This window comes from Melospiza melodia, chromosome 1 (assembly GCF_035770615.1).
Source record: "Melospiza melodia melodia isolate bMelMel2 chromosome 1, bMelMel2.pri, whole genome shotgun sequence".
NCBI lineage: Eukaryota > Metazoa > Chordata > Aves > Passeriformes > Passerellidae > Melospiza > Melospiza melodia.
In genome coordinates this window covers 11,427,855-11,440,178 of record NC_086194.1, presented here as the reverse complement: position 1 = coordinate 11,440,178, position 12,324 = coordinate 11,427,855, and the positions used below count along the sequence as shown (strand labels likewise).

General features: G+C 40.4%; 1 protein-coding gene across 1 annotated transcript in view; it reads left to right on the top strand.

Annotated features, from left to right (window-relative positions):
- The window catches only part of ADARB2 (adenosine deaminase RNA specific B2 (inactive)), a 307,788-nt gene that overhangs the window by 241,389 nt on the left and 54,075 nt on the right, over positions 1-12,324 (top strand). Inside the window, exon 4 of the mRNA XM_063148211.1 lies at positions 6,310-6,424. Within this exon, the coding sequence (XP_063004281.1) occupies positions 6,310-6,424 (115 nt within the window). The remainder of the gene's footprint in view (positions 1-6,309; positions 6,425-12,324) is intronic.

Sequence of the window (12,324 nt, the reverse complement as noted above, 5' to 3'; positions counted from 1 at the left end):
CCTTCCTTCCTTCCTTCCTTCCTTCCGCCACTTCCGCCACTTCCGCCACTTCCGCCACTTCCGCCACTTCCGCCACTTCCGCCACTTCCGCCACTTCCTTCCTTCCGCCACTTCCTTCCTTCCTTCCCTCCTTCCTTCCTTCCTTCCTTCCTTCCTTCCTTCCTTCCTTCCTTCCTTCCTTCCTTCCTTCCTTCCTTCCTTCCTTCCTTCCTTCCTTCCTTCCTTCCTTCCTTCCTTCCTTCCTTCCTTCCTTCCTTCCTTCCTTCCTTCCTTCCTTCCTTCCTTCCTTCCTTCCTTCCTTCCTTCCGCCACTTCCCTCCTTCCTTCCCTCCTTCCTTCCCTCCTTCCTTCCTTCCTTCCTTCCTTCCTTCCTTCCTTCCTTCCTTCCTTCCTTCCTTCCTTCCTTCCTTCCTTCCTTCCTTCCTTCCTTCCTTCCTTCCACCACTTCCGCCACTTCCGCCACTTCCGCCACTTCCGCCACTTCCGCCACTTCCTTCCGCCACTTCCTTCCGCCACTTCCTTCCTTCCTTCCGCCACTTCCTTCCTTCTGTCCACATTCTTCTCCATTCCTCTCCACTGTGCTGGGGGAGCCCCTGGCACTAAATTGATTTCAGAAGACTGATGATGGAGGGCAAGCCATGACCCTCAGCTATTTCTCTGCTCAAGGCTGCATCTTGAAGATGATGTAGTACCTGGGAAGAGCCTGACTAATTCATTGACTTGAGGGTACTATCACTTATCAATGAATCTCCAACTAACTACAGCAAACTTATTTACAAGCCTGGGAAAAAAAAATGTGTAGCAATTTGCTAAACAGCCTGACCAGGAGCAGCTCTTCAGGATTGATCTCTGTGCTGTGTTTTCCTCCCCTCCCATTTAGACAGTGAGAGTTCCCTGCAGGAAAAACATACAAACTCCCACTGTCAATGAGTGTGTGTTTCCCTCTTGGGCAGTGAAATGAACTGGGTGTGCATCTCCTTTTATCTGAAGAGAGTTGTGAACTTAATTCAACCTGATCCCCATTCATCGTGTTCAACATCTAGCCCCCAAATGTCAGTGAGATTCTGGAAATAAAGTACTTGGGAGACAGCAAAAACAGAGCCTTTAGTGATATCTGTATAGTAGAATATTTCTTCCCATCCATATGCAAATCTAACCTTTTTGATATTTCTACCCTATAAACCCTAAGACAGGATTTCAATAGAAAATGTTTACTAAAGGCTTTCTCCTTTATAATCTATTGATTTTAATATCCTTACTACTCCTGCTGAATGTCAGTTTTACCCTGAAGACTCCCATTGCAAACTTGAACACATTTAATTATTTATACCATTTGAAATATTAGTGCTGAGAAATCCCTAAAAGTTTTTGGTTCTGTAATGGTGTGATCTAAAGTTTGATTTTCTTTTGTGGATAACAGAAGTAATTTGATATACTAATCAAGGACAGATGAATACTTCAGACATCACAATGCAGTTATAATAGTAATGACATCTATTTTTCATCTTTCCAGACTCCTTGTATATGTTAAAATACAGCTCATTAAGTACTGTAGGATTTCTCAGTGAACAATTTAGCATTATGTTTTCTTTCTTCTGCCAGCAGCCTGAGCAAGAAACTTGTTTCCATTAGAGGCAGAGGGCATTTAGGCAATATTCAATGTCTGAGTGCTACCTAGGGCAGATTTGCCCTTGGATGGGGGTCAAGGAGTCTTCTTTGCCTTACTTGTATCACTCACTGTATTCACAAGACTGACCTTGTCTGTCTGAGACAATTATTTTTTGTATAGAAGAATTTATGTGAGAACCTATGAAAAGATTTTGATAGCAGGCAAATCAAAGCAGAGGATTTTAAAAAAACTCAGCACCTTGAAGGTCAATTCTTCCCCTGACTCCTGCTTTTTACTCCCAACATGCACCCAAATCCAGAGTGATGGAGCTCACCCTGCCTGGCCAGGGTATGGGCATGCCTGAGCTCCCATCCCTGCCACTTGAGCCTTGTCTGGAACGTGCAAGAGTCAGGAATCCTTCCACTGGCTTCAGTGGTGATCTGTACCAGGCCCCAGTGTTCCAAGGGGATTAAGCCCCTAGGCATAAATCCCTCCTAGGTTCAGCACTCAAGAAGCATTTCACCATTTATTCTTCCATGTAGAATGGAAAACAATTTCAAATTTCTGACTGTCCATATCTTTCTAATTTTTTCACCCCTGTCCCCCTGCCCTGGGCTTCAATTTCTCTGCCATTACATGATCAGAGCAATTGCATGCATTCTATTAATTGCACTGGATTTCTCTTTTACAAGGTAAGTTTCTACTCTTATTTTTCCTTCATCTTCAGAAACTTTCCCTTTTTCTTTTACTAACCTGATAGCTGTTCAGAAGCTGCCAAGATGTATTTGGCTCTTGTATTTACTCCAGATGGAGACTTTTATTTTCACTCATATCTGGCAGTAGGAACTGTGGTATCACCAAACACAACTTTTCTCTGAGATTGTTTTGATAGAAGAAAAGAACCATTCCTTTTGCAGATGGTTTATAAGTTACTTCTGATGGCAGATAATATAGTCTAGCCTGGATCCTTAAAGTTCAATAACACTCACAATAGCCATAAATAGTTGGATTTTTCTGGTTTATATCCCCTCAGGAATAACCATCTGAATATGTATCCTTTAGTAGTCTAGGATTATTGTTTAAAAGTAAAGCTAGAAAATATCTGGAATGAAATCTGTGGTTCTCCACTGAGCAGGGATAAATGCAGCCACTCTTATCTCCACCATATCTGTCCTGTGTGCATTAGATATGTCTGTAACCATTTAAGGTTTTCTAAGAAACATTGAGAACCAATCTTAAGGTTCTAAATAGGCAGAAATGCTGTCACTGATTTCATTTCACAGAACTAGGTCAAGCCAAATAGCTGCTCTGGTATGTGCTAGAGGGAAAGCAGGGTGCTGCATGGATGGGTGTAGGTGAGGAACCCAATGCCACACCCAGCTTGGCCAACTTACAGGACCGGCGTGTTCAGAGCTCTGAAATTAATGCTGCACAAGGAGGAGCAATCTTCAGAGTATCAAATCTCTTGTGGGGCTGAGCCATGCACCTCTTCCTTATTTTTCTCCATTTGAAAAAATAAACCACTTCTTTTCCTCCTTTCCATTTTGCTTTGGAATATCCATTTGGAAATTTAGGGCAACATGATATCCTGGAAATGACCTCTCTCAGGTTAAACACTCTTCCTGGTTCTTTTTCCAGCATTCCCCATGTATTCATCTTTGTTACTCCTTTGCTTCCATGAGTTTCACTGGCATCCTTTTAGGCAATGGAATCAAGACAAAAAAATGTTCGCCTGAGTTATTTTAGCTAAGAGGCTTCATGTTTAATGGATTTGCTGTTCTTTAATGTCCCAGGTCACTCCCTGAGATCAGCAAATGCTGAATTTCTTATCGCCCTTATATGTTATCTGAAGTCATGTCGTTATTTCGCCTTTAGTGAGTCTCTTTGCTCTCTGGCTTTGGAACCCACTGCCAAATGAAGTAAAGAAAGCTCTGACTATGGGGAATTTCTAAATCCAAAGTTAAAAGTTATTTGTTCTGTTTAGCATTTTTAAAATTATTCTTTTAGGAATTGTATGTGCCTCTGAGCTAATTAACTCTTAATGAGTGCAGAATGCCCTGGGATGCAGATTTGGACGGTACAGTAGAAATGCAGACACGGATTGGACTGCAGCACTGCAGCAGATGACATTTATGATTTGATTCTTTTTTAAATGATGGTGCAGATATTTTTATTGAGATACTCCTCCCCCCCCATCCCCCCTCCCCCCACCCCATCCTTTTAGTCTAAATAAAGCTGATCAGATTTTCAGTCCACCATATGGGGCCAAGTTATATCGGTTCTGCAAATACACTTTAGTTTTTCATTATGGATGAAGTCACTCTTCAGCAGGGAAAACAAGCTGAGAAACAAACTTTCATATTATGAAAGACAGGCAGTGTTCCAGCACTGAGCACTTAACCAGAGCATCAGGAAATCAGAACACCTGGCTGTGCCCAGCTCTGTGCTATTCCCCTGGACCAGTCCCTCACCCTTTTAGTGCCTTCACTCATTCATCTGTAAAGCGACCGTAATTGCGTTTATATCACAAGGGTGCCTTGATGCTTGGCAAATGAGAATTGACCCAAAATTCATCCTTCAGAAGCTCTGTATGAGCAGTACCTCACTCACATGGTAATTGTGGACAATTAGATTAGAAGAGGTATAAATGCAGTGGAAATGAAATTCCATTTAGGAACTGTCAAACTGTTCTTGATAATTTTTCTTAGTTTTCGTCTAATTCCAGTGTGGAATTTTGCATGCATCTCCCAGAAAGACTTTATATGCCTCTTTTCTTCTTCTGCAACAAGACAGCATATTTTATTCATGTTATATTAAACTGTGTTTTGGGCAAATGGTTTGTTCCCAGAACAGTACCTTGGAAAGCTAGGTTTAGAGAAACAAGGAAAAATTATTGTGTCAAAGAAATCCTATCCTCTATGTATTTGAGCAAATTGCAATCACTTACAAGGATTGTACACAGAAAAAATATTCCAGGTTTTATGAAAAGGGGTTTGCCTAAGTGTTGTTATGTTTTATTTAATTAGATTTTTTTTATACTTACCATAATAATGTTTTAAAATTAAGCTGAATTTCTACAACAAACTGTAGAAACATATGGTGTAGAGCCTGCAGAGGCACTTAATGGCAGTAGCATTACTGATATTTGTGAGTTAGAACCTGCTTTCCTCTGAGAAGTAGCTGTGTGTTCTCCCAGTTTAAAACACTGTTAAACACCAACCTTTTGATTGTGTTTGGGGAGGAAAAGAATGAATGTGATCTTCTTAAATACACATTTCCTTATTTCCATGTAGCTGTTGATATTTCAGGGTGAGGGAAGTTGTGTATCAGACTCAGCATCTCTTCCATGTGTGTCATGAACACACTTAATGAAACCAAGTGGATTAAAGGGGGTCTATTTTACCAGGATCACCCCCAGGTAGCATATCCCAACACCAGAAGAAAAAAATGGAATTGTTTCTTCCTTGAGCCCCTTTTCCTAACAAAGGCACAATCACGTGGGGCTAACCAGATTCCAGGATGCCAGGAGGTGTCTGTCAGCACCCCAGAGTAAACTCCAGCTCCCAGGAACTGCTTCCAGAAGGATTTGTAATTTTAGCTTGATTCCCTACAAGAAGTCATATATCTGGAAAAAAAATCATTTGGATGTTACTTTTTTATGTTCAGACTTGCAAAGCACTTTAAGAACAACTCATGCTCACAAGGAGTGTTCCACTGACTTATCTCTAATGTATGCTTGAGAGGCTCAGTGCAAAACAAAACTCAGAGATTAAGTAAATGAAAAGATACCAAACATTGCAGTAGGGAATCATTCCAAGTCATGGTGCTCTCAGGAGCACCAGAGCTGGTTTATGTTCATGCTCATCCATGCAGAGTCTGCAGAATTCACTTTTTTAGACCCTTTTAATCTGCTCTGTTTTAGTAACCAGGTTCCCAAGACTCTCCCTGGTGATTGGACTCATTCATACCTGAGGGTTCAGACCACACACTCTCCAGTGCCCAGTCCATGGGAAAATCTGACCTTTCAAAAAAGATTCCATGCTCAGGAAGAGACATGGCAGACCAGTCCCTCCCAGACCACTGCACACCCATGAACTGCAAGCAGCATCTTTGGCAGGATATGCAAGTAAAGACTCCCCATCATCCTGCCAAGGTAGAAGCAGGACAGATCATTGTGCTCCTCTGGCAGATTCCTGAGCTGATTGCTTTGCCTTAATAGCTGTGGGTCATTAAAAACTCACTTTGAATGCAGAAATAGGTGTTTTTTACTGATAAACCAGGCCTCAACTCAGTTCTCAGTCTTCAGTGGGAAATTGGAAATTTTCTGTGGGCTCACAGAAATAAGTGGTTTTGTGGGACACAGGTCCAGCTCTTTAGCTTACTATAATAAAGTGCTTTCAGTTCCTGTGAACTGGTGCTGGACCCATAAGAGACTGGAAAAAGGTTCAGCCTCTAAATCTTCTCCCTTTACCCCCAGTCCTATCAAAATGGGTCTCTTGGCTTTCATACAGCTATTTTGCCATTTCTGAGGGTGATGTAGGAAGTTGAAGGAGGGATACTTGTTTTATCTTTGCTCAGATAGGTGGTGTTTAATTCTACAGTGGACCTCTCAGCAGCTGACATCAGGTGACTAATCTGCAGAAATGCCCAGGTTCCTCAGTCAAAGGAGTGAAACAATTCTTTCTGACTGTCTCTTTCAGGATTTTGCTGACTCTGTATACCAAATGGTTGCACAGAAGTTCCAGGAGCTGACAGACAATTTCACTTCCATGCATGCACGCCACAAAACTCTTGCAGGCATTGTGATGACCAAAGGTAAGATATTCTCTCATTTATTTTCCTCTGGCATTTTTCATGACTAAGTAATACATTATTTACCTGGTTCACAATACTGAAGGATGACTTTACTCCCACACAGAAAAAATGAATAGTAATGCAGTGAAAAGAAGCATTAAATATTTACACCTCAAGTAAATTCACACAGAAAATATTGGCAACAGAGTTGAAGATTTATTCATAAATACGTTGCTACATTTCTTTGTTTACAGGACAAAATGCAGCCCTCTCTGATTTTTCATTTCCTTACAGATGGGGGAGAGAGTTATCAATAAAAGTAGCATTATTTATTAATTACTTTCTTAGGTCTGAATACACCAAGTTCTTGTTATACAACATAAACTTTGTTTTAGACTGGCAACAGAAACAAATGTGCTTTCCAGTCAAAAAAACCAAACCCACAGTATGTGTAATTTTAGTTCTGCTCTTCTCTAGCCATGGGAAATACTTACATTTACCAGCAGCAGGGCCAAAATTTGGTATTCACTCCTATAAAGACTTGATTGATTGACACATACTGTGTGGAACTCTTCAGTGCTTTGATGAAACAGTTGCATGGATGCAAGCACCCCCCAGGTGGGGCACCTCAGTATTTATGAGGATGTCAGCAGTGGAGAGGCTTCCATAAACTTCATTCTCTCTCTGACACATGGAGCAGTGGGTCCAGTACAGGAATGAGAAGATAAGCTCGGAGGGGAAAGGCATATATAATTCATCCAGGCTTGTCTCACTCCTTCCTTTCAACAATTACATTAGCTAGGTTCAGTAGGGACACTCGTGAATATTGCAAGACAGCAGGATGGAGACAGGATTTTCTGATGGATCTTTTCCAGCCACAGAGCCTAAATGCAGATAAGATTTCTGTGCTGAGCATCTCCTTTCTGATGTGAAAAGAATAAGTAACCATATTCAGTATGAAGGAAAATTAAAAGGAAGTGTGATTGACTTTGGGATGTGAAAGATGCACACTAGACCCACCATACCTTGTCATTGTCAGATTTCTTGACTGTGACTCTAATCAGATTTAAACAAAGCACTATAGTTTATTTAGATGAGCTCTTTCCAAGCAGAAGCACAAGGAAGAATGTTTAAATATACTTTTAATAAGAAACTAAGCTACAGGAGCCAAGAACTGTTGCTTTAGCCACATGTAGGGGGAGAGCACAAGGGAGATTACATTTAATGTAAGAATTGTAAGAAATGCCTGTAGGAATTTCATCCCATTCTTCTTTGACAAGGAGCTACTCCTACATTCTTATATAGACCAGCTTTATAAAGCATGATTGAGCCACTGCAGCCTTATTTCTACATGTCCAAAGAAGCACATTAAAGACCCACAATATATGAGAAGAACTGTGACTGGAAGGAGTCAAAATTCCCAAAGTATGGCTGCTGAGTGCCTGCAGTGCTAGGGGAAGAAAAGGGCACTTCCAGACTTTCTTACCCTTTCTGGGCATTGGGGGCTGTCTGTGTCTCTTCTTTAGAAGGATGAAAGTGTCCTTATGCTGTTTGTTTTTTTTTTGGTGGGTCCCATGCCCTTAGTGGGATTTTACAAATCTGTATTTCATATTTCATCTTATTCAGCATTAGGACAAAGTATAATTTTACTTATGTTCACAAACTATTTCCCTCAAGGCTTCCTTTTCAATTCTAAATTCCCTCTCATGAATTTGTTCAATCTGTAAGCCATCCAATTTGTCAATATCTCACTGCTTTTGTGGAACCCAGAAAAGAAACTTGGAGATATAAGGTGATTCACAGAAGATGCAAATCTAGAAACGGCCTTATCTGAGTATATTCTGCAGGATGATTTGAGTTCTTTCCAGGACAAGAATCTCAGCCAACCAAGGCAAGATGAATCATCTGTCATTTGTGTCATTATTTTCTGTACTAAAGTTGTAGATTTGTGGTCTCTTCTTCACCATCGTTCCCAGAAGCAGCAAGGACCTCAACACACAGTTTTCAAAGATAGCACAGGCAGGTTTTCCACATCAAGCACTCAAATGAGTACAAATTCCCTGTGTTTTTAACAAAAAAAAAATGGCAGAAGCTGTCTTAGATCTCTGTAAACAATTTACTAATGACATCAACAAAAACAAATCTGGAAATGTCTTGTTGCATTCAGTACCATAAGTGACAAAAACTGATTTGTTTTTACCTTCGCTTCAATTTACTGTCATCCTGACTAGAAGCAGATTTATCTGTGCTTGTACAGTTTCCAGGCAAAGCTGGTAAAAAGCACAATGGGATTTTGTGATAACTGCTGTTAAGATAATGCAAGATCTCTACAGACAAAAAAAGAAGTGCGCTAGATTGGTTTTCTTTTTCTGAACTCTGACATTTTTTCTGTCATTTCAATTTCCCAGGGAAACCAAAGAGAATTACGTTTGGCCACTGTAATTGACTTATGCTGTAGCACCCCGGGCAAATTCCAATGCATAAGAAAGAAAAAAAAATGTGGAAAATTATGTTATTGATGGACCGAGAATGTTCTACAGTAATAAAATGCTAGTCAGTGAAACAGGCAGTCCAAAGCATTTAGAAATGCTTTGCTCTGAATTGTGATGACAATTAAAATCTCCATGCTTTTTTGTGAAAGTAAGTTTAGTTGTTTAGCAAACATCAAGACAATCTTAAAAGTATTGGCCTAGGCAGGAGCAATTTACCACACTAGATAGCAGCTGATGTGATCTTATCTGATGTAATACAATAATTGAATATAATAATAACTAAAAAACTCACATAACTGATCTTGAACTAAATGTTTCAAAAGATTGAAGAGTTTAAGTCAATTATTTAATAGTTATAATGCATAATGTTATAATGTATTTGAAATCTGCCAGTTCTCTAACATATTCTAATTTTGCTGAAACACACTGAGAGATTTTTCTCTCAAAAATTGTTTGATCGATTGTAAGAAAAATTGTTTAACAAGTGAGTGCATTCAAGTCTTCGTCATGCAGCGAGCTATAATCCAAGACTATCTTCAAGTAGAACAATAAGTATTATTGTAGCATAATATTTATATGAGGACCTATGCTTTACTCACATTGACTCTCCACAGCAGATCTGCCAATTTCTCTGCAGATATAATGAATTCACACATGTTAAATTAAGAACATCAGTTCTCCTGTAGAAAAGATATTCTGGATAACACCATGTCGAACACAAGGCATCAGCTCAGAACTTGCATTATATGATGCAAGTCAACTTCCCTCATCATGTTTTGCATTAGTGGCTAAAACACAATTGATAACACAACATTTTGGCTATGTGCTTGCCAGGTGCCAAGACTATCTCTCTCTCCTATCCCCAACAAGTAAACTGGAGGTGAGCAAGAGGCTGAGAGGGGACACAGCCAGGACAGGTGTCCTCAGCTGATGGAGGGAGTATTTCTTGCCGAAGGACACTGTGCTCAGCAGTAAAAATCTGGGGAGAGGGGAAGGGGGAGATAAATGGGTTTATGGCATTTGTCTTGCCAAGCAACCATGAACTATCATTATATCAATGCATTAGTCTTGCCTTTCTTCTGTTTCTTCCCAGTCCCACAGGAGAGTGGAATGAGCAAGAGGCTGTGTGGGTGTTTGGCTCTTGGCCAGGATCAGCCAATACTTCATTTCAACAGCAGCTGTTTCTTGATGTTTCTGGTTGTCAGGGAAAGATGACCCACCAGCTCCCCATCCTTCTGTCTCTCAGGTGCAATTTGGACATCTTATTTTGACTCACTGCTCTGCTGTATCTTTCTATTGAAAGGTTTTCAGAGACAAGTAGTTTTCAATATTGTTGTTGTTATTATGTCAGCTGATACATTTGAAAAAATGAAGGACAAGCAAGCTATTATTTTCTAACACAAGGCAACAAATGCAAAACCAGAGCACTCTCACATACCTCTGGGCCTGATGCCCAGAGTCACAGATTCTGGGGTGACAGGAGGAGCCCCTGAGGTCCCACCATGGGGTCACCAGGCAGGGCAGCACACAGAGCATCGAGGGGACAGTGTGGCAGTGCTGCCTGTCCCCCAGAGCTAGGAGGAAGGAAGTCCCAGAGCAGAGCAGAGCAGGGTGGCAGCCTCACACTGAGTGCTGTGATCTAGACACTGGTGGCATTCACACTGTTTATTGGCATCATAGAGAGAGGTTGGCTTTTGCTCTACCTGAAATCACCAGGCACAGTAAAGAGTTCCTGTCACTCTGTAAAGAGATGATCTATTATTGCTGAGGTCCTCTTTGCAACAAAAACCCCTGCCATAATCATTAGGGACAAAATGAAACTGCTACTTAAACACAATTTTCCCATTTGTGTTTGACAAATCTTAGCAGCTTAAATACTGATAGGAACTTTTTGTCATGCTTTCTGTTAAAAATGAAGCATTAAGAAAGTTCAGTCCTTTTCACGGCAGTGTAACATTCATAGGAAAAAGATTATGAGTTGATTCTTCACTTCAATTTTCTCTCTTCTACATATATATTTTTTTTTCAAGGCTGACAATCATTTTGATGTTAAAAGCAAATTAGGAGGTCTTCTCAGTTATCTTGTGTGAAATAATGATGAACTGGACAAAAGAGCCCTAAATAGAAATTTCATGCTGTGATAAAAGATGGGAAATTATCATCCGTATCTCATGGAATGGATCTTAATCATTGCTAAGTGGAATAACAGAAAAAAGTAAAGTTGACAATATGTCTCCATGGATCTTTCCAGTAACATTAAGATTCACAAAGCCTGGCTTTTAAGTACAATCAGAAATACTGCTGTCCAATTGATTTCTAATCCTCAGTATGAGTAGGAAAGTTGCAAAGCAGCAGAATACAGTAGAACACGCAGGCCATGTGTAGAGTACCAATCTGCTCCATCTCATGCTGCACTCGAGTGGCCAAACCAGTTAGAGAAAATGTGAATGATTTACAGATTAGTGCCGAGAACAGATTCCTTTAGGAAGAGAGGCACAGGAGGAATTTAGGCTCCTGGATCCCATTTTCATAGTTAGATGGGTGCTAAAACCTGATCCCAGTGAGATTCAGTGTTTCCATGAGATTTTAAACTTCTGAAATCAAAACTGAGTGCCCAAACTGCTGACATCCCTTTGAAGATCTCAGAAGGTCTCTTCAACTACTGCTGCCTGATGCTCTCAAGGACATGGCACAAAGTCATTTGACATTCTTGTAAACATTATAGACTTCTTACATCTGCCAAGGTTGACACTTCACCAGTAGATGACAGTTTTTCTCAAAATAGTTTAAACTAGGTAAATAGATATGTAGTTAGAACCATGTATGTCACTCTTTATCAGAAATCTGGTTTCCTCAACTTGTAAACCCTAAACCATTAATCTACAGATTCACTCTAAATAGTTTTGAACCCCATAAGACTATCCCTTTTCCACAACTGCAACTCTATTCCTGGATTTTGTTATGTGCACCTGTAATGGGCATAATCTCATATTCCTGCAGCTCAAGAGACTTAGGTTTCCAAATTCCACCTCAAAGTACATTTGAGGTTTTGTAGTTAAAACTCTGGCTCCACCAGAGCAATCACTTCTATTAAAATGTGGGTTTAGGCATCATGAAGACTCCCCCTACAAGAGCAACGTTGAGTGTTTCTTCATCATTTCTGTCAAATAAAGGTTAAGGAACAGAAAGTAATTGAAGGCAGATTAATTAGAAATGGAAAATATGAGATGGGACACAATCTTGCAGCCTTGCACAGAGCAGGAAAAAACCAGCTTCAGGGGCAACTCTCCAGGCCAGGTTATATGTTTTGCATTAAAAAAAACCAGGGAGAAATGCAGGCACCAGCTGGGAATAAGTACAGAACCAGAGCTTCACTTTTGGGGATGAGCACCCCAACATGCATACACACAGCCTCTCATTGCTGTTACT